The sequence below is a fragment of the Phascolarctos cinereus genome, unplaced genomic scaffold, assembly GCF_003287225.1.
Source record: "Phascolarctos cinereus isolate Bilbo 61053 unplaced genomic scaffold, phaCin_HiC Scaffold_1;HRSCAF=81, whole genome shotgun sequence".
NCBI lineage: Eukaryota > Metazoa > Chordata > Mammalia > Diprotodontia > Phascolarctidae > Phascolarctos > Phascolarctos cinereus.
Window position 1 is genome coordinate 17,339,368 of NW_027555514.1, and position 22,133 is coordinate 17,361,500.

Genomic DNA, 22,133 nt, shown 5'->3' on the forward strand with positions numbered 1-22,133 from the left:
GCTTTGTGGTTACTGCCTTACAAGAGTCTTTCACAAGAAATAACAGCCACCCAATTTAAAAAAGAACAAAGACCAAAATTCAGCTCAATCGCTAATATCAAAGCCAAAGGAAGGCCTTCTCCACCTACATCCATAAATGTAGAATGACTCCTTCTTACTATCCTACCAGGTGACTTTTATGTGATTTTTATTAAAACTAACTGTGCCACTTTAAAAGAAAAGGACTAGTGCCAGAGACCAAGAAGATATTGTACTGGGTCCATAAAATCAAACAGAGGTCACTGAATATTTTGAATTATATACCACCGTGTAAACAAAAATCTACATTTATTCAAAACATTGTTTAACTGGATTCATTGATGATAAAAAGTCATGGCACTGAAATTCTGCAGGGAGTTTTTTGAGGCCATATAAACACTTTGTCAGACTGTTAGTGAGGCATTCATTCTTGCTGAAGGAAACAATACTTGTGTTAAATTCAGTATCATCATTAAGCTTTTTTTATGGTTGTCACCAATTCTTGGTTGACATAGAATAAGGAAAGCAATACCTATCGCTTGGCTAAACTGCCTTTGATTTTATGGCACCATTTTGGATATGCCCAGTACGACAATTACCTGCACTGCTCACCTGGTGCCACTAGAGGGTGTGAAAACGGTAAAGGCGAAAAGCACAAAGTGTGAGTCTAAAAAAGGCGAGAATCAGAAGTTAGCAAATAACCAGCTCGCGGTATTTAAAAAACTGTCAAAAAAAATTAAATTAAAAAAAATTTAAAAAAGAAAAAAAAATTAAACTTTAAAAAGCAGTTCAGCCAAAAAATAAAAAATAAAAAAAATAAAAATAAAAACTGTCCCCACAGGCCGGCCCACCAGATGAACCTCGAAGCTAAATAAATTTGAACTCTGAAAGGGTGCTTTTTTGATTGTATGAACAGTACTGGGGCATCACAAAAGGTCTGAGCAGGAAGGGACCTCGAGGTCATTCCAGTCCAACCCTTTGGCCTAACATCACCCAGATAAGGGCGAGAGCTGGGATGGACCCTGAGGTCATACGAGGTCATTTCCTTTTAGGTAATACTACCTTCTTACCAAGTTCCCCAAATTTCTGTTGTTATGTTGATATGCTAAATAAACTAGTGGTACCATCTCAGCAGCCTGTGTTTACCCATCTTGGGGTGACGACTGTCAGGTCCTTTCCAAAGACAACAGTGCAGATGTCATCAGGGCCACTCTCAGGAGATGGGTGTCAGAGAGGAGGGGCTCCGAGGCAAAGCTGCGGAGCAGCCAGAGCGGTTCTGTGCTATTACCCTCGGCCCTGTTCTTGTCTTCCTGAATCCCTAATTCACCTGAAACCCTGGCATCCTGTGCCTTCATCCTGGCCAAGACTGGTCCAGAGGCCCCCCTGCTCACTGTCTCACTTCCCTTTCCCTATCTTACCCTCCTTTTCAGTTCCCTGTGAGAATTCTAGATGCCCTAAGCTGGAAAAGAGGGGGCACTTCTGCCATGATCCCGTCTGACAGTAGCCAGGTAGGAACGCGCCCTTCAGCAGTGTCCTCAACCAGACTTCATTCAGCCTCTGCTTGAAACATACCAGCATCACAGACATAGAGCCACGAGTATCTCAGAGCTTATCACACCAACCTTCTTCATTTTACAGATGAGGATACAAGATCAGAGAGATTGAGGGATTTAGCTGAGGTTGCCCACAGCCAGAAGCGGGGAGGGCTCAGATGGGAAGGGAGGCTCTGACTCTCTGCCCCACCCCTGAGGCTGCCTCTTCCCCCTTCAGATCATTCCATTTGTCAGAAGTCTTCTGTCACATCAAAGTAAAGTCTAAATAATCTTTTAAACTAACTAGGGGGGCAGCTCACTTCATGCCCTCTCGATCCCAGGGAACATAAAGTCTTGGGAGGGGCCTATGTTTCCCAAAGACCCACATAAGGAGTCAGAAGAATGGGGGACATAGAACTGAGGCAGACGCCTGGCCAGGGCACCACTGCCATATGCCACTGAAGGCAGCAGTCTCCTTGCCCTCTAAGGAGCGGTCAGCCCTGGCTGCAGAAGTGCCTTCATCCCTCCAACTCCTCTTGGGAGGGCAGAAACCACCTCCCCTCCAGAAGACGACAGGAAAGCCACACCTCCGTAATTATGCTTTAATGATAGTTCCATGTTAATACAAAGTAATCTTCAGAGCTTAATTTCAATTATGGAACTGAGATAGGAGTATAATGACATTACCAGTCTACAAGTGATCTTGTTAGCTGAGGGCACTACCCAGAGCTCGTCTGTGGGGCACCTGACTGATAATGAAATGCCCAGGCTCTAATCTACATGATCCTTGTACGGGGCAGGATTTCCCCACATGGCACAAGCTCACAGGATTTCAACAGTTTCACGTGTCACTTAAAAAAACAATGAAAAAGAAATCTGTCTGATTTTAAAAACTGGGGAAAAGTGCCCCTTATGTCCATGTGCTTTTAATTGGCAATGATTTTCAATGGCAGCTGTGATTTATGTGGTGGCCAGAGAGACAGCAGGCCGTGGAGGCGGAAGTCTGGTTTGAGACATGCTGGTGGGGCGGCCCTGGGGTTGTCCCTTCCTTTCTCAGTGGCCCAGGCCACTCTCTGGGATAAGATAAGAGGAGGCCCCAGCCCACGCTGCTCAGGGGAGGCTCTTCAGCCAGGAGCCCCCTCCACTGTGTGTGAAACCTCAATTCCTGTCCCCGTCTCTCTCTCTCTCTCTCTCCCCATTGGTACAGAAATCACTGGGTCTAGAGTCCAAGGGCCAGAGTGGACCATTGTCTTTCTGCCTGCCCCTCGCTAGCTAGCTGGGTGACCTTGGTCAAGTCCGTTTCCTTCTCTGACCTTGAGTTCCTCACATGCAATGTCAAAGGATTGGACTCAAGGCAGTGTGGTACAAGGGGAACGCTCCAGTTCTGGAATCAGAGGACCTGGGTACCAATCTCACAAACTGCATCACCCTGGGAATGTCCTTGGACCTCAGTTTTCCCAGCTGTAAAATGAGGGAGTTGGATGAGATGGCTCTAAAGTACACTCCCGCTCTAGTTTTGGGATCCTCAGAGACTTTCTGGCTCTCGATCCTAAAATGGTGTGATTATGTAGTTATGGAAAATGCAGTTCCAACTCTGGCCTGACGCTTACTAACTAGGTGGCAGCTAGGTGGCGCCATAGTGCACAGAGTGCTGGGCCTAGAGTCAGGAACACTGGAGTTCAAATTCAGTCTCAGACATTTTTCAGCTGTGTGACCCTAGGCAAGTCACTGAATCTCTCTGTCCACTTCAGTTGTCTCCACGGTAAAAGGGAGACAATAACAGCCTCCATCTCCAGAGGTGGAGGTGAGGATCAAATGAGAAAATGGGTGTCATGTTTAGCACAATGCCCAGCACGTAGCGGGTGCTCAATAAATGCTCATTCCCCCCTCCTCTCCCAGTTACCAGATGTGTGCCCTTGAGTCGGTCCCTTCAACTCTCCGGGCCCCAGTTCTTACCCTTCCAGCTCTAGGATCTTCTGTAAGCTAAGACTTTGTGAGGTCATTCTTCAAGAGTCCTAAGAAACGTTCTTGAAAGGAGCTCAATTTGGCAGCTAAACTCCCATCCAAAGGAGCCGTATGAATGAGCTGCTGACCTGACTAAAAATAAATCCTTCACTGTAGGCTGAATCCTACAGCTGCAATGCTTGTGCACCTTCGGGAGAGGCCAGGAGGATGACAGCGGTCAGACAGGAATCTCCCTGAGGACAGGGCCTGAACTGCATTACCCCAGAGCCTCAGATGCTTAGTAAGCGGTTGTGAATGAAACTGAATTAGTGCATCAGATGGGCTGTGTCCCAAAAGTCTTTCTACTTTTCAAACAGCTTCTCTGAGCGCAAAACTGCCCCCTAAACCTTTGCTTTATGATTGATAGAACACTTTCTCTGCTAAGAGGTTGAAGTGTCTTCATATATATCATCACATTTATTTCTACAGCATTCCTATACAGTAGAGAGGGGAAGATATTATCTCTGTATTACAGATGGAGAAATTGGGACATTGAGATGTATCCAACCCAAGGTCAGAGAGTTCATCGGTGCCAGACTTGGGACTTTAAGCCGAGACACAGTCAAGACATTGTACATTTAAGACCAGAATACTTCTGAATAGCCCCACAGCTTAAGAAGTCTGAAGAAAGAAAGTTTGGTATGATGCATGAGCACAGAGCCATTACTCTATGCATGTTTCCACGTATGCACGTATGGACATGTATACATGTATGTGAATGTGTGTGCATTCCCAACTATACACGTCATACAACTAAAAAATCCCCAGATCTGCTGGAATTAAAAAAAAAACCATTAACTTTAAATGGCTGGAATATTCACTGTGTTTACACGAGGATGAAAAATTTGTTCTATAAACAGTACTTCCAGGAGCGAATGGCATACCAAATCAGAATACACATAGAAGAATAAAAAAGGAAGAGGAAATAAAAACATAAGAAATAACAGAATACTTTACAATGAGAACTTTCACCTAAGTACATTGTTTCTGGATAAGTCACTAAATGGATGCTCGCCAAGATCCAGACTGACGGGTAAACATACTTTTAAGTTGAATCCCGTTATCTGATTGTGTTTAAAATTTGATTATATTTCACTTGACAAAATAATTAATTATTGTGAACTTCTAATTGTTAACAAGGACCTCGGAGAATGCCAGTGGGTATACTTTTTCCCAGATTGTATAACCAAACATTTAAAGCTGGATTTCTTCCCCCCCGCCCCCGTAATCAATTTTAGTTGCCTACCTTGCTGAGAATGTAGATAACGTCACCACGTTTAAATGACAACTCGTCAGGAACAGCCCCTGTGCAGTCCCATAGACCTTGGTAAAAATTAGCATAATCAGTGCTTTTATCTGCTGGAAAGAAGGAAGAGGAAACATGAGTTATATCTCTCGTATAACAAGACCTCATTTTTTATTAACCAATTAGCAATGAATGCTCCAAATGCAAACTGCTCACATTTTTTAAAAAGACAAGAATCTTGACCCAATTCAAAGATTTTACATGAAAGAATTCTGCTCACAAGACATTATTTTTCCAAAACTTACATTTTTCAGCATCTAAATCTTACTTGTTTTTTTCATCTTTTTTAAGACATGAAGCCCAAACAAAACCCAGCCTCAAAAACTCACCTCCGTGACATTTCATGCAACAAGCCAGATTTGTCTGCATCTGACTCAGAAGACAAACATGCCATGCCGTGCAATGAGCGCTATTCACAAGAAGGGACTAATGGTAATTTATGAAATAATCGTCTCGTAGGATGTGGGACGCTGACAAAAATTAAATCCAAGTCACACTCAACGGCCTGGTACAGGAGGATTAAGGAAGCATCCCCAACCCCCTCCCCAAATATTCTATTTCTCACTGCACCTGCTGAAATATTATGGCGACTCGAGAAGTGCCAAAGGGGAAGTCGCGTCTTTTGGCCCGCATGGTCATTAGCTTTAGTCCAGGAGGTTCAGCTCTGAACAAACATGCAGCACACACAGGCGTTCCAAACTCATCCTTCCACCAGCATAAGCACAATGGATGTGGTGTGTTCAAACTGCCATACAGACCATTAACTGATTGATTATTTTGCACTCTTTGCTCTGTAATACCACAATAACAGAGTAACAAATGCTTTGTCAGATGCCCACGATGCCACGGACATCTCTTGAAACCCACAGGGCAGAGTTAAAGGCAACAGGGCCTCTGTTAGGCTGAAAATGGCTCCCTGTTTTTAATTCCATGATAACTGAGTTTTGAGGAGTTAGCTCAAAGAGAATGGAAAGTCCTACCAGGGAGCTGCCCGCACACCCAGGAGCCAGACAGAACGTGGATGTGCTGACAGCCACCCTCCCAGGGATGTCACCCCATAAGGCGAGAGGCTGAAGAGAGGGACAGAGGCTGGGTCTGGACTGTCACCTGAACTGCAGCCAGCGGGCTTGCCGACGACCCAGCCTCAACCGGGGCATCAGTGTGTCACTAGGCCGGGAGTCTATCGCATCAAGTTTGGAATGTTTGTTTTTGTTTTTCAGGCAGTTGGGGTTAAGTGACTTGCCCAGGGTCACACAGCTAGTAAGTGTCAAGTGTTTGGTCTGAGGCCGGATTTGAACTCAGGTCCTCCTGACTTCAGGGCCGGTGCTCTCTCCACTGCGCCACCTCGCTGCCCCAAGTTCAGAATGTTTGAACAAAGGGTTAAGATGATATGAAATTAATGCAATCTTCAATAATGAAAACCAAAATGTCCAAACCAAATGGTGCAGACCACCTCAGGTGAGGAGCCTGGGGGGCCAGCTTCCATGTCCTGTCATCCTCCTGACCTGGATCCCCCACTACGCTCACACCAAACGTTTCTTTTTCTTATTTTCTCAAGAGGAAAAAAAAAGTGAAATGCTCCTGACACGTCTGCATTAACCTCACGAGGGCTCGTCAACGGCCGCAGCGGCAGGAAGGGGTGAAGCCTGGGAGCCCAGGCAGGCCCCAAGAAGACCCTTCACCCTAATTGTCTCTGTTCAGTAGCCCTGAAGTGCGCCTCCTCTGGAAGAACACTAGAGGGCACTCTGGCTGGTCACATCATCACTCCAAAACACTGGCTTTTCTAAAAATTACTTAGCAACAAAGTGGCCAATTTCTTTAAAAAACATTTGTTTAGACCAGGGGCTGGGAACCTTAGGCCTCGAGGCCACACGCAGCCCTCTAGGTCCTCTGGTACAGCCTTCCGACTGAGTCCAAGTTTTACAGAACAAATCCTTTATTAAGCGGATCTGTTCTGTGAAGTTGGGACTCAGTCAAAGGGCTGCCCTTGAGGACCTAGAGGGCCACATGTGGCCTTGAGGCTGCAGGTCCCCCCCCTCCCATTTAGACAAATGGTGGTGTGGATGCAGGAACATTAGATCAGTGGCTAAAGGGATCTCAGGTGGGGTCCTGCAGCTGCTGGGCGTCAGTCTCCTACTCCCCCACCCGCTGAGGGCCCCGTTATGCATCTTCCCTACCCTTTCCTGTGGCCCCTCTCCCCCAGTTAGACACCTTTCCCTCTCCTCTCCCCATTAGCTGAAGACCCCATCATGCATTTCTCCTCCCTCTGCCCTCCACGCTGCCCAAGCTTTAGCCCACAACACTGAAGACTCTGGCTGAGAACTAGAGCAAAGGTTCTTTTCTGGTCGGGCCACAGAATTCCCGAGGGCTTTCTCAGATGTCCCAGCTGCCTTTTCTTCCTTTCACAATTGCTTCCCCTTTCCCTGAATGGATTTGCAAAAAACCGGGGGTGGTTTGGAAAGGAAAGTCCACGGTGATTTCTAACACATAATCCTTATCACGTTGGGGTCTCTTTTCCCATGGATGTGCTTGGTGAAGCTCCCATTAAGACTAATGGGAGTTACATGAGCACATCGATGGGAAGAGAGACCCCCGCCGTGTGCAAGATGCCTCGTTCTCCGTGTGCCCCCCAAGCACGTCATTAAATCTCAGAGCTGGGACCTGGCCCTGCTGGAAAAGCTGCCTGGAGACTGGGCCTGCCCTTGCCCTGAAGCTCGTCCTCCCGGCCACCCCCAGCTTCTTGGCCCCTCTGGGAAGCCAGGGCTGGTGGCAGGGCAAGTTTTATGGAAACACGGATATTCCCAACATGTGAGAGAGTTACACGCACAGAACACACACTAAAATACCAATGTCTTCAAATTCTTCAGACAAAGAGAAGACGGGGACACAAGGAGGGAGAAGATGCTGGGGAAAGTGGAGCCGCAGTCACCTTCGTCTTCCTGGGACAGCTGTGAGTGAGTGCTAGACGTGAACTGTGAACATGAAAAATTAAGCCTAGGAATCATTCTAATCCCTGGGGACCCTACGCATCTCTGATTATTGAAGAAAAAAATGTTGCTCTACACCTATGTTACATTAAGGGTAGACACATCCTCGGAAGCAATATTTCTTAAGCAAAGCCCCTTTCAGAGAGGAGTTGGTATTGTTTACTGTGCTCAAAATATACAAGATAGATGGACCAGAAAGGATGCAGGAGCCCAGCCTGACGACTCACACCGACATTAAATCTGCTCAGTGCTTTTCATTCTGGGCATGGATTATTACTTCCACATACGGACATATTTCCAAAATTAAGAGAAACACCTCCTCGTGTCTTACACGGTAAGCATGAGCAGCAGCAAAAGAAATGGAGGTGAACACTGAGGGAGGGCTGTCCTCCTCTCTCCCGTTAAGAAGTCCAGGACAGCAGGAAGGTCCCACGATTGGCATGGGCGTTTAAATTCACAAGCTCTGAATCGGCCTGAACCACTGACAATCGATACATTCAACTACGGCAGTAATGAAACAGACTTCAAAGTTTTCATGGTTCCAAGCATACTCCCACAGGCTGTACAAGATGATAGCATGGTGTTTACAGGAAAGGACCGAGGCAGAGGCAGCATAGGCTCCAGACCATTGCTCATGCCTGGGCCCAAATCTGATGCAGCCTCTGCCAATCGCCTGCAACGGTCAGACCCCATCACCACGAAAAACACCAACATCAACAAAAAACGGGGACAAGCAGGACCCTGACAAGTACCATTTGTGGTGAGTGAAAGCCCGGCTTTTCTCATGTTTAAGTACCTTTGGAGTCTTGCAATTTTTTTTTTTTGGTAGCAAAATCATTCAATGTGGAAAACACATAACATTCTTGGGTAAGGTTAGAAGTTCACATCGTGTGATGCTCAGCAAGATGGTAAAACCCTTGTCAATTTGCTGCCCTGCATGGCAAACAAACTTCTCGGGTTACCTATCTGGCAGCCCGGAGGAGATCAAAGGTCACTGCTATGCAAAAGCATTAAGGCTGTTGCTTGAAAAGAATTTCATGTCACTATGGAGAAGAATCTGTGCCCTGCTCTAGGGTTGCTTCACAAACGCTTAGCTGTATTTCCTGAGCTTCCCTGAGAGAGGCTGAACACCCTGAAAAGCCACAATGTGCTAAATTACTCCAAAGATTTTGAAAAATAAAGTTTCCTTGAGCCAGAATATGTGTAACTGTGGCAAATGTCTCTCTTGTGTGCACACACCTTCCACATCTGGAACCGGGCTGACCGCCAGACTCCCGCGCTCTTGGCAAGGGTTTCCTGACCCACTACCAGAGGAATGCAAGCACTGAAATGACAAGAGATTCCAGGCCCCAAAGCTTCTAAAGCCTGGGGGTTGGCAGCAAGGGCTGAATGCTGCCAGGGTTAGAGGGCTAACATCTCATGTCTTCGTCCTTGCTTCCTTTCTGGGAAAAGCAAACCCAAACCCTTTGCAGCAACCTGCTCTGGCCTTCCTGTGTCAGTCCGGAAACCAGGCCTCTATTTCCTTTCCACATGTCACAGTAGGAAGAGCTCTGGAAAGCAACTTCCTGAACACACACTCCTTGTCCTTTCTATGACAGCACTGGGGGAGTGATGGATGAGACACAGGACAGAGGGGAAGGTGACCCGGGCTACGAATCTTTACGGGCCACACTGGGACAGAGCCAAGCTGGCCACAGCTGACAGTGGCCAGTGGAGAGGTGCACAGTCCTGATAAGAAGCCACTCTCCCCTTCCTCCCTGTGTAAAGCGATGGACAGCCCAATGACTCTGCCCCCGCCTTGGGCCCGAACGGGGTTTGTTCTCTGCGTCCAGCCAGGCCCAGCGGCATTATGCCAAGTGGAAGCTGATAAGGAGGCCAGTCCATTCCAGACCCTGGCCACGGGTAGCCCAGCCCACGTTTCTGCTGCTGTCACCGGACGCTGGCATTTCTGACCCGCTAATCATATGCAATGAAGATATGCATGGCCAACATTTAAACCGGCTGCAGATCAATTAGCGGTCTTAGGTTTATCTGATTTTTATCAAAGAAGACAGAGCTGTGGGTCGATTGTCAGAGCCCGTGTCAAGTTGACCTTTTCAGAGACGTCTACATTGCCAGTCCCCTGGGCAGCTTGCTGTCCCCTGTTCCCCTCTGAATGGCAGAAGTCTGTTCTGCTCAAACACAAAGTATACACAGATGTCTATATTACATTCTTATAGGTTTGACAGCGACTGCATGTTGTATCTATAAACTGTCCTTTAGCAGTGACACTTCCTCAATGATGATAAGCTAATTTATGCAACTAAATCTCCTTTGTGCAGAAATGAAAGCTAATTGAGTCATTACAGAGTAATTCAGGAAGGAATACCTTGTATAAATTGGCTTACTTTATAAATCCTTCTCAAGCGGTTTTCATGCATCCTAAGTGGGGCTAAGCAGCCCTGCTGCTGCCCTGAGACACCAGACCAGAGGAGGCAATGGGGGAGCCTTCAAATACAAACCCTATAAGGGGCTAAGCCACCCTGCTGCTGCCCCGAGACACCAGGCTGGGGAGGTCATGCATCTCTCTCTCCTTCTAGCAGTGAGAGGCAGAACCTGAAGAGAGACACCAAATCAAAGCATCCTTAGAGGGAAGCAGCTGCCCAATGAATTACCTGGAGTGTGCGTGACCTCTTGACTCATCTGCCTGGGCTCCTCCATCTTCTTGTAAGAAGTGCCATCTTCATCTTCTGCAAACACACAAAAGGAAGGGGACATTGAAGTCTTCCTCAGTGACAGGAAGCGCAGCCCCCACCCCAGAAGCTCAGACACTTGTCAAAGAACCCCACTTTGGAGCCTTCCGATCCTTTCCAGTAACTCAAAGCCCAACATGAGAGCTCTACCATATATATATGGCTGTTTCTTCTGTCATAAAGAATGTCAAGCCATTGACTTTGATTTGACCACAATAGACATGTATTCATCATCTCCTACACACAAGGCCCCAGGATGGGTCTTTGAGCGACTTATTTGCTCTCTTTTTACATATTTTGTTATGGCAGAGGAATCCTGCAGAAGAATGTGGCCTGATAATATGCTGATTAAGACATTTCACAGATAATAATGCTCATTTACATAGTGGTTAGACACAGGTGGTTCATGTATTATTATCATCCCCACTTTAGATAGAGCAACTGAGATCAGCATCAGAGTGTGGCCGCCAGACCCCAATCTCACCTTCTTTGCGTTATACTCGCTGCCCCTCCAGTGATAGACACTCAGACCACATGTGGCCACAAAGAGCCCCACGATCAGCCTAGAAGGCAGGCAGTGTCCATTCTGTACCCGCCATCCCCAATCAAGAGATTGAACTGTATTAAACATGTGAAGGCCGTTACTGGCACAATCAAAGCAGGCCACCTAAGCCAACCACAATACAAAGAGCAGCACCTTGCTCCAGGGATCATCTCAGAAGATCTCTGGGACTCGTGGGTGAGAGGCATTCTTAAGGCAATGGAGGGGTCGCTGGTAGTCCAAACCTTTATGAAGCTCTGATTTGCAAATAGGTGTGCATATTAACCCAAATGATTATAATAAGCCATAGTGAATATTCTATATAGAGGGAAAAATCAGTACTTAATGAGTCAATTACCTAAGCCTCATTATATTTACGCCACCTCTATAACACCAGCTACCTACAATTAGAATGTTTGAATCCAGCTGGTTAAGATAAGCACGTGACTTAATACCTTCCCTCTGCTCTCCTTCCTCACTCTCCCTTCACATTCCTTTCTCTAGTTATTAAGTTTGAATGACTATAATGGGATCAAATAGGCATCATTTTAAACAGAGAATGAATAGAACACCTGATTCTGTAACACCGTTACATTTTAACTTTTCTCCTATTTAAGGGCCCATTTACATTTTGGGGGAGAAATCTACAGTGAGTGTGAAGGGGAGAGCCGTGGAATGCTCGAGAACAAACACACACGTCATCAACTATTCTCAGAATTCTGAAATGCAAACGCTTCTCAACCATGGGGTACCAGTGAACTGGCAGCGGGTGAAGACACTGGGCGCTGTGAAGGCAGCCCATCAGAATAAGAAATACGTCCGGAAACAAAAACACGCCCACATAACGCACGGCTGCTTGCTGAGCACGCGCCACTTACTGACTCAGTAGACGTTTAGTGAACACCTAGGCAACACGCAAGACAACAGGTTAGAGGCTTTAAGGGATACCCGAGTGAGAAAGGAGCCCCTGATTTCATGGAAGAAAAGAACTCCACAAGAAAATAATACAAGGCGGAACGTACAGGTTTCATAATAAAGATAAGAAGAGTGGAAGAGAGACCTGGACCTGGAATCAGGGGAGACCTGAGTTTGAATCCTGCCTCTGACAGGGACTAATGGGTACGACCCTGGACAAGTCATTTAACCTAAGCCTCTAGGTTTCTTCATTGATAAGATGGGGATAAAACCAACTGAGTGCTTACTTCATAGGGTTATGGCAAGGACTAAATGAGAGGATACATGTAGAGTACTCTGTAAACCTTAAGGCACTCTGTAAATATTAGCTATTATTAGTATTCAGAGGACCGAGGAGATGCAGGGAAGGGGCTTCATGGAGGAGGCAGCAATTGAACTGGGCTGTAAAGATGGGTAGGAATCAAAAAGTAAAAATTAAACAGAGGTCATCCCAGCCGGAAGGAAGAACACAGGAATGAAGACAGCACTGAGGAAAGAGCAGTCCAGTTGAGGCAGTGCACGTGAAGAACAGGGAAGGGAAGGCTGGAGAAGCAGGCTTCGGGAAGATCCCAAGATGTCCAAGGCTCGGCAAAGGAGTTTGTACTCATTCAGGAGATAATGGGCAGCCCTGGAAGGCTTTTTGTTTTTGTTGGGAGAGCTGTGATCAGAACTGTGTTTTAACAAGATTCATATGGAAGGAGCACACAGAATGGGAGAAGGAAAAGGCAGAGGAGGGGAACAAGGACCTAGGAAACAGGGTAGTGGCAGGGGTCATCAAAACAGTGGGATGGACACAAGGTATCAGGATAGAATTGAGAGGGCTTGGAAACTGGTTGGTTGTGAAGGGTGAGAGGGAGGTTTGGGGCCTTAGTTAATTCCAGGAATGGTGGTGCCAATGACATGGATGGTTCTATCACAGGGCAAATTACAGTCCCTCCACATCTTCAAATGCTAAATGCAAAAATATTCTACAAGGGATCCACCTAACATGCTCAAAGTATTTCTGGTTCTGTTCATGTCTGAGGGGCCCCAGCCCAACACCAAGACGCACATCCATAGTCTCTCATTCTCACCGTGAGAAAAATCCCCCTCATTTTCCAGGCACACATAACCCCAGTGACGGCTTTTACGCCACTTCAGGTTTTCAAATGATTGTTGGCCCCTCCATACCTACTCCGTGCCTTTCTCTGCCTTACGGATTACTCACACTTCTAGCCCTCCCTAGACCCTGGTGCACCGCTGGGAGAATCCTGGGGTTGAAAGGCTGGACTTTCACAGAAACATTCTACACTTGATCAAATGCCATCCAACCCCAAAGTCATCTCCTGCCTGGGCGTGGCTCACTGTCCACCTGTGACCCTTCACCAGAGCAGTGGGGCAAGTGTTTCTCGTGGATGTGCATACTTGGAAGGCTTTTGTCCAGCTGTCTGTCATCATCTGGGCTACACACATCTCCAGTGTAAATTCTTGGACGTGCCATGTTGGGGATGGAGGACTATAGGTTTTACTGAAGAAACTCAGTAGGATCCTTCTTGATTTAATTAATGCAGTGTCATCCATGAAGAACATATTGGGCCAACTTTGCCGTCCACAGGGAATCTGTCTCTTGTTTGGACCTGTGACAGAGCTCTTCTATGATGATGACAAAAGATACTTAAATGAATACATTTTCCCCTTTTTTATACGTTTTTGATGTCACTGCTTGATAGACGGCTGACCAGAATTATCACTGAAGTGAGAGCTGTCTTCTACTTGGCATACAGTAGGTTCTTAATAAATGCTTGTTGATTCATTGATAGATTGGACAGAACTAGCAACTGGTACAAGGACTGCACCTGGGATTTCACGTGGAGGGGGAAAAACCTCCACCAGTTAAAGTCAGTCCTTTACTGCAAGTTGGACTCTGAGAGTTTCATAGAACAGAGCAGTTACATCACACAACTGGCTTCAAGATGGCGCTCTCACCATCATGCCATGCTGCTTCTTTGTCTCTTGTAATTTTAGCTAACAGTAGGCACCGTGCTTTCTCAAGAAGAACCTTCATGGTGACATTTTGTTCTACAGAGGCAAACGCTTTATAAAAAATTGGGAAAAAAATTAGACACAGTGAAACCTTCAAGACAGAAGCTCCTTTACAAGCTCATCTGCAAAGTCCTGTCTGTTCCCAATCCTTTATCATTCAGAAGCTTTCATCAAGGATACCCTCAATGTCTACATGTAGAGACCACTTTCAGAAAGATTTATAGACAGAAGAAAGCAAGCAGATGGCTTGGTTGCCCTTTGTGGTCAGCGACACAACCCACAATCCATTCTGTTGTGAGTATTCACTTTGAAATCGGTGGCTTGGGGTCTTGAAGACTGTGTTTTCCTGGCACATATGTTGTCTTTAAAGATGTGCTCACGTCCAGCTATTTTGTTCTAACTTCATCCACTCCAGCTCCACCGCTATGCCCTCACACGATACATATTGATTTGGCCACCATCAATAAAAACAATTATAAGAGATGCTTACAAGTCTGCTCCATATCACACCTCTCAGAATTACCGAACTTAACTGGATTTCACAAGAAGCCCTCGAAAAGCTCATTTTCTCCTCAACTGCTTTTTACAGTTTTCTGGGGGCAAAAGCGTCCACAATCTTCCATCCTTCTCCTCCACGACTATTTTACAAGGCGGCTCATGCCCTAAACTTATGCTGGTCTTGGCAGCTTTCTTTAGCCATTTGGCAGGGGATTTAACTGCTATAAGATAATCGTCCCCAACCAGCCCAGAAAAATCCGTATCCAGCAATTACTAGAGAAGGATTTTTCTGGGCTGATTGGGGACGATTATCTTAAAACAGTTAAACGGCTCCATGAACTGGTACCTGAGATGATGTCTTTACTTTTGCCCTGCTCGCATTTTTAGTCCACTACCTGTTTAAGCAGGCTGGGTTAGAGACCCAGTAACTATATGTGGTGTCCCCCATTTATCCTTTCTCCAAAGTGCTAGTGCCCATAGAGCCAGCTCTGAAACAACTGCCATGCCGATTGAGATAGATCCAATTACAATCTCTGCGACACTTTTCAGTGCCCAGCACCTCCTACTCGCCTACGAGCCTTTGGTCACTTCCACTTCTCGATCCCAAACTATATAATCATGTATGTATGTATGTATATATGTATGTATTTATGTATGTGTATGTACGTGTGTATTTCTTCCCCCATTTTTCCCGTTCTCATTTTCACACTGAAATCGTGGAGTAACAAGGAGGATCTTGTCAAGTTCTTTATGGAATCTCTCCACTTTATCTTCTATAAGAGGTAGTTTGTTTGTCTGTGCTAATTATGAGTACTGCCAGACAAGATGACCAAGTGCCCCATAAAATGTCACTTGTTACCTTTGGCTATACAATGAAACCAACTCCATGAACTCTTGTCTCTCCCAGGAAAACTGTTAAAGTATCATTCTGTTTATCTGCAACTTCTTTATGTCTTCTGGATTCCATTGGAGAATAAATACCCAATAGCTAACATTTATATTCTTTTTTTTTTAAAGGAAATTGGGGTTAAGTGACTTGCCCAGGGTCACACAGCTAGTAAGTGTCAAGTGTTTGGTCTGAGGCCGGATTCAAACTCAGGTCCTCCTGACTTCAGGGCCAGTGCTCTATCCCCTGCGCCACCTCGCTGCCTTACAACATTTATGTTCTGCTTTAAGATATGTAAAGCACTTTGCAGATATCATCCTATTGGATCCTCACAACAGCCCTGGAAAGTAGGGGCTATTATTATCACCCCCATTCTATATGTAAAGAAGCTGAAGCTGAGCTCAGTGAGGTGGCCTGTCCGGGGCCACACTAGCGCTCCAGTCCGCCTCACTCTCATGCCTGCAGCCTACCCGCTGTTCCACCTTGATGGATGAAGACTGACTCTGAGTCCTCATGAGTTTGTATTTAGAGGGCCTAGAAATGGTGCTGAGCTTGTGCCCACTCCGCACCTTTTTTCATCATTTTCCTGCCATAATTAAGGAAGGTAAAGGAAGGCCGCACACACTAGGTGACTTCCTGACCATTATGGCCATTCCCCCAATCAGCAGGCTTGACAAAAGTAGCTGGGCCAGGCCTCAGACAGTCCTGACCATGGTGACTTTTGTGTGCTATTAACATGTTCGATTTGATTGCTCGACAAAGCAGGGCAGAGGTGTGTCACTTTCATATTTAAGCCAGAAGAATAACTATAATGATAAAATCTATGCGATTTCTGTGTTTCTTTATTTTCATAGGCTAGGACATTTCATGAAGGTTCTCTCACTACTTCTGAAAATGCTTAATGAAAACAAAGGACACGTATGGTGACCTTGCTGCCCACCCCACGGGCGTTGCCTTAGAGCTTTTGACTTTGAACTTTTTACCAGCTTTGAACTGGTGACTGCCTCTCCAGGCCCACTCTGCCAGGAAAATTGCACCCAAAAATGCTTTGCTTCACTTCCTACTCTGCTGTGCACAATACCCTCCCCTGAATCCATTGCCTCTCCCAGTTCTGGAACCAGGGTCAAATAAAGTCTGCCACTGTCCTTGGACGGGCTGTGTCAGCCTACTCTCTTACAACCCCACTCACTATCCCTGTAATATTCAGGCCCAAAGTGCCCTACTCTGGTCACACCACATAGGGAGACTAGGTGAGATATCTTCCCTAATTAGCATGTAAGCTCTCTGGGGGCAGGGACTATCTTTGACATAATATTTGTTTCCCCAGCACTAAGCACACTGTTGAACACACAGTAAACAGTTAATACTTTTTCATTTATGTTTGAAGGTATACTAATAATTAATCTACATAGACATTTTTAAAAAAGAGTTAAGTGGTGATTAAAGAACAAAATGATTCTTCTATAACCTTAAGACTTGTAAAAATTTAGTTGCTTATATTCAGTACGCGATCCCTAGTTACCTAGGATTAAACTCTTATTAAAGTACTACTTATAAGACTAATTTGACCTTTGAGAAATGAAAAGTTCTAATCCTTACAATGCATGTGCCACACAGATAAGCAGATATAATGAGCCCCAATTCACATTTTTTAAATTAGAGCACATCTCTAAGGTTCACAGCCTAAATTGGGATGAATCAAATTCATCATAACATAGATGGTCTGCGTATCCCCACCTCAGAACTCATCCTTTACCCTGCATCAAATACGGACTAGATTGGAGATTTCCTTATTGTAAAATTTAGTGCAGCGCTGCTCTTAATGCTGCTATTTAATCAGTCAGTCAATAAACATTTATTAAGTTCCCACTAAGTGCCAGGCCCTGTGCTAAGTGCCCTTTGTTAATGTGCACAGTAACAGCCCCATCGGAGAAGGTGAGAACAGAGGACAGACCAAAGGTGAGATTCGCGCAAAGCTCTGAGTCATGGCTCTCCTTGAGGTTCTCAACCAGCCAGCGAGCAAACAGGCGCTTAGTAACAACAATGAAAATGAGGGTTTGGGAGCAAACCAAGCAGAAGCTGGAACAGGAGCTCCCCGTATCTCATGGAGCACCCCCTTCCTCCGAGGGCTGTTTTGAGGAGAAAACGAGATCATATTTGGAAAGCACTTACAGAACTACATAAATGTTAATGACTATCATTGTTATTATCATCATTAACCTCGGGGATCAGGTGCCACAAGTGGGTAGATGGGGGCGTTTTTGAATTTTATTTTTTCTAAAAAGGAAAAAAGCAAGCTTTCATCCCTTTCTATATTCTCTTCTTCCTGTCCGACTTTTCTGGTGAATTTTGATCATAAATTTCACAGTGGAGAAGCAGTCTACTGCTTTGTGGTTCAGAAGTTATCGTGTAAGCAAATAGCGAACACACAGGCCTGCTTCTCACACTTGGGGAGACACTACAAAATTCAGATCGTCTAGTCTAGAATCAGCTACAGAAGAAGAAACAAAGTGATCAAGCTTTGTTCTTTTTCATAAGTCTGTGACTCACCCAATTTAAAGGGATTTAGATAGAGCAACTGTCCTTATCTTCATAATTTAACATTTATTAAGAGCACATGGCATGTGTGAGAACCCCTCCCCTCTCTGATGGCTACGATTCTTTGTTCTCAAGGAAAGCACATTTTACTAAAATGTACACGTAAATGGCAAGGCAATTGGTACTTGGAGTTCCATGAGAGTCCTTTAACACGTTTCTGATGGGACTATTGTTGAAGGTCTCTTTACATCCCTAACTCCCACAAAACCAATAGGGATTTTAGGAAAAACATTTACCAGATTTGTATACATAAATGGTCCTCAGCAATATCCAAACAGATCATTTTATGTCAGGCTGTGAATGGAATTATTCTCCAAAGAGAAAGCCAACAAAGATCAGATCTGGATTTGTGGGCTTGGGGTCTTCTCATAGATGTCACTTATGTATTCATCTGGGGATCAGGCAAGCAAAACTAAGGTTACATAAATACAAGGAGATAGCAGAAAGATTTCTCATCCACCATGCTCATACACTAAAAGTGCCAGTCTTCAGAAAGGAATGGTTCCAGACTGCTCCCCCAAATATGGGTAATAGGCACCCTCCCTTACCATGCATATAGTGGTTCTATTTGGTTTACTGTTCATCAATATTTTATTCGCCATGTTATCATTATCCAATATTAATTAATACCTGAGATAGTGACCATTTGTGGGTTAATCTATTCTATTCAACATTTTAATAACAGTAAACAAAAACAGCTCAGCTATGCAGCAAAATCCATCAATGCACACAGATGGTGAGAAGGTTTTCATTAGGTGGTTTCCATAGCAATCCTATTGCAAATCTGGAAGCTTCTTGCACATAGGCAGCTTGTATTTACAAGCCTCTCCGCTGCGGCATGAGGCTCTTCAGCATGGGAAGTTATTATTCCAATCACATATTGTTAGAAGAATCATCAGGAGATGTTTTGATCAGTCAAGATAAAAAAAAATACTGCAGTGAACTAATTTTAAAAGATTATTCAAGCATAGTTGCATGTTTGCTTGCATACTAATTTTTGAGTTTTTGAAACTGCCTGACACTGTTGAAAGGTTAGAGGCTTCCGTGGAATGCTGTCATCTACAAAAGTACTTGCACGATCATTTAAAAAACATCTGAAATTTCCATCATCACACTCTTCAGGGTGTGATGAGAAATGCTGCAGCTGACGGCCAGCACCAATCCTTAACTGAAGGCAGTAATGTACCTCCCAGCCACTCCTCCTGGGCAAAGAGCTGTCTGACATTCTCTCTGCCACGGAGGGCCTTCTGTAAGATGTGTGGAGTTTGCTCAAATGTGGCAAACTCCAAATATTAAGAAAATGCTTACTTGGGAGAAAAATCCAGGCCTTTTACCCCTCCCCAATTTATTAATTTAATTTACAAATTGATCCTGCTCAGTAACAGACGGATTATTACCCCAATAAGAAGTATAAATCTGCCCAGCGAGGCAGTTTTCACAAAATGGCTATTTCTATTTTACAAATGTTATTTTTAGGATAAATTAAATAACTAAAAAGGACAGCGATAAGCAAATGAAACTTTTAGCTGACATTGCTTTAAAAAGCTGAAGACATTTTGTTGGCACAGGAGAAGACTCAGGATGCCTGGATCAAGTCCTAGGACTGATTTTGCCATTTCTTTAAAATGATTAAACTTTTCTTCCCCCAGGAGGTGGAAGAAGAAAAGGTGGGAAAATCCTACTTATAGTCTAATTTCTATCCCCACTAAAACACCTTTAGAAAATGACTTCGATGAATTTTCAGAGATTTAAAAAGTCACAGGAAGTCATAAAAACACAGCACCAATATGGTCCTTCGGGCCTGAAATGTAGATATGATGGTTAAGACTTCTATCCACCTACCCTATAACAGCTAAACAGGCATAAACATAGAAGATTATGGATCAAGCCCTTGTTATCTGCTGCCTTTATCTGGAGAAATATTGCTCAAATATGGTTCTCCTTGACCTAGAGGATTCTGTGTAACCTTTGGCCAGATTTTTCTAGAATGAAAAATCTAGGGGAAGAAACAACATGCTGGAAACGAAGTAAACTAGAGAATTAATTCTATTACTGTGACCTCGAAAAATCCTGGAACTTCCCTGGTTCTTGGTTTTATTTCCACAAAGGAGGAAGAATAATTTCAACCTGAAGAAACCATGTAATGGAGATTGAAAAAGAGTCTATGAGGTATTTTAAGCTATTCAGAAGCCCATTTCTACATGGGCCCTAGGTCTACAAGTATTTATCAGTTAATTTAAGCTACCAAAAATAAAATTTATGTAGAAATGGAGTATGAACAAAAATAATCTACATGTTCCTTAATTACACAATCTGATTTGTAACTTAGATCCTCTCTTACTTGTGACTTTGATTTTAAAGTGTTGTAATAACTTTTCAAATCAAGCAAAATATATTTTTAATTGCCATCACTATGAGGGTCACAATTTATACATAAATCATTAAATGCAAAATAGTCAATTAACTTGTCAATATCACAAATGCTTGTAGAAAACAACAAAAAAAAATCAAGGTCCAAACTTTAAGGATCTCTGATTTTGTCAGTGAAGACAAAGAGCCTCGATATGGGGGGGAGAAGGGGGGCACGCCCAGGCCCTAGCCACCTGGCCCCCACCAGCCACTGGCCATCTGTGTGACCCTGGGTAAGTCCTTGACCTTCTCTGGGCCTCGATTTGTCAGATGTAAAGTGAAGCGATGGGTCTAGATCAGTGGTTCTCAAAATTTTTGGTGTCCCTTCACACTCTTAAAAATGTTTGAGGACACAAAGAGCTTTTGCTCATGTACGCTATTTCTATCAATATTTACCATGATAGAAATTAAGACTGATGAAATTTTAAAATATTTATTAATTCATTTAATAATAATAATTCCATAGCATCATAACAAAATTAACATTTTAATAAATATGTATTTTACAAAACAAAAAAATTTTAGTGAAAAGAGTAGCATTGTTTTTATGTATTTTTGTAAATCTCTTTACAGTTTGGCTTAATTGAAGACAGCTGGATTCCTTTTTGTGTTTCTGCCTTCAATCTGCTTCGATATGTTCCAGCTGAAATCTACAAAGACAATCCAGTCTTACATAGACATGATATTGGGAAAAGGAGGAGTATTTTAATAGGCAAATAACATCTTAGTGCTATTAGGAAATCGTTTGGACCTCCCAGACCCCGAAAAGCTCTTGAGGCCTTCTGGAGGTCAGCAGACCACACGTTGAGAACTGCTGGCCTAAGCAACCTCTAGGTTTTCTTCAAGACTTAGGTGCTAAGATGTTTCATGAAGTAACCACTGGGGGGAGGGGGAAATCAAAACCACCTTGTTTTACCAAGGCAGCCCCTGAGCTGAGTGAGCCCTGAGCAAAGACAAGGAGAAGAAGAAACAGTGATGAGGAGGTGAGAACATGGGAGGCAGGGGAGGGGAGAGGACAGAGGGCCCGTGCTATGTCATGGGGGTGGAAGATGCAACGTCGAGCATGGGGAGCAGCTCACAGCCAAGTTTGGCTGGAACAGGCAGAATGGGGCGAATAAATCTGAAAAGGCAGGGAGAAGTCCAGCTGTAGCTGATGCCAATGGAAGCCGTGATTTGGTCAGCCGCAAATGCCACCATCCCTCACCCCATGCCCAAATCTTCACATAAGCGTGCACTTGTGCAGACAGATCAACAGACAGACAGACAGACAGACGGATACCTTCTCCTCTGACAGAGACCCTTCCCTTGCTGTCTCTGTTTCCCAGCAGGGTGGGTGCCAAATAAATGCTTATTTATTGACTGGCTGATTGATTGATTGATTGATAAGTTGGCTGGCAGATGGATTAGTGAAAGGAGAAAACAGAAAGAAGACAACCAATCAGAGGCTATGAAAAGAAGCCAGATGCGACAGGTGGTGTGAAGTGGAAGAGATGGGAGTGAAGGGGACAAACATGAGAGACATAGGAGGGAAAACCGAGGAGGCTTAGCAACTGATTGGAAACGGGGTGAGAGGGGGAAGTGTCCAACACAACTACGAGACCATGAAGTGGGGAGACGGAACTGGAGGAGGGGCAAGTGCAGGGAGA

The 22,133-nt window shown here is 44.6% G+C and overlaps 1 protein-coding gene across 4 annotated transcripts in view; it reads right to left on the reverse strand.

Moving 5' to 3' along the window:
- Nucleotides 1-22,133, reverse strand: part of SKAP2 (src kinase associated phosphoprotein 2) — a 179,589-nt gene that overhangs the window by 14,370 nt on the left and 143,086 nt on the right. For 3 of the 4 annotated variants that reach the window (XM_020993212.2, XM_020993214.2, XM_078151009.1), the window contains 2 exons: nucleotides 10,502-10,576; nucleotides 4,801-4,913 (listed from right to left, as the gene is read on the reverse strand). In XM_020993212.2, coding sequence (XP_020848871.1) covers nucleotides 4,801-4,913; nucleotides 10,502-10,576 — 188 coding nt within the window. The remainder of the gene's footprint in view (nucleotides 1-4,800; nucleotides 4,914-10,501; nucleotides 10,577-22,133) is intronic. The other variant, XM_020993213.2, reaches the window with a different exon arrangement.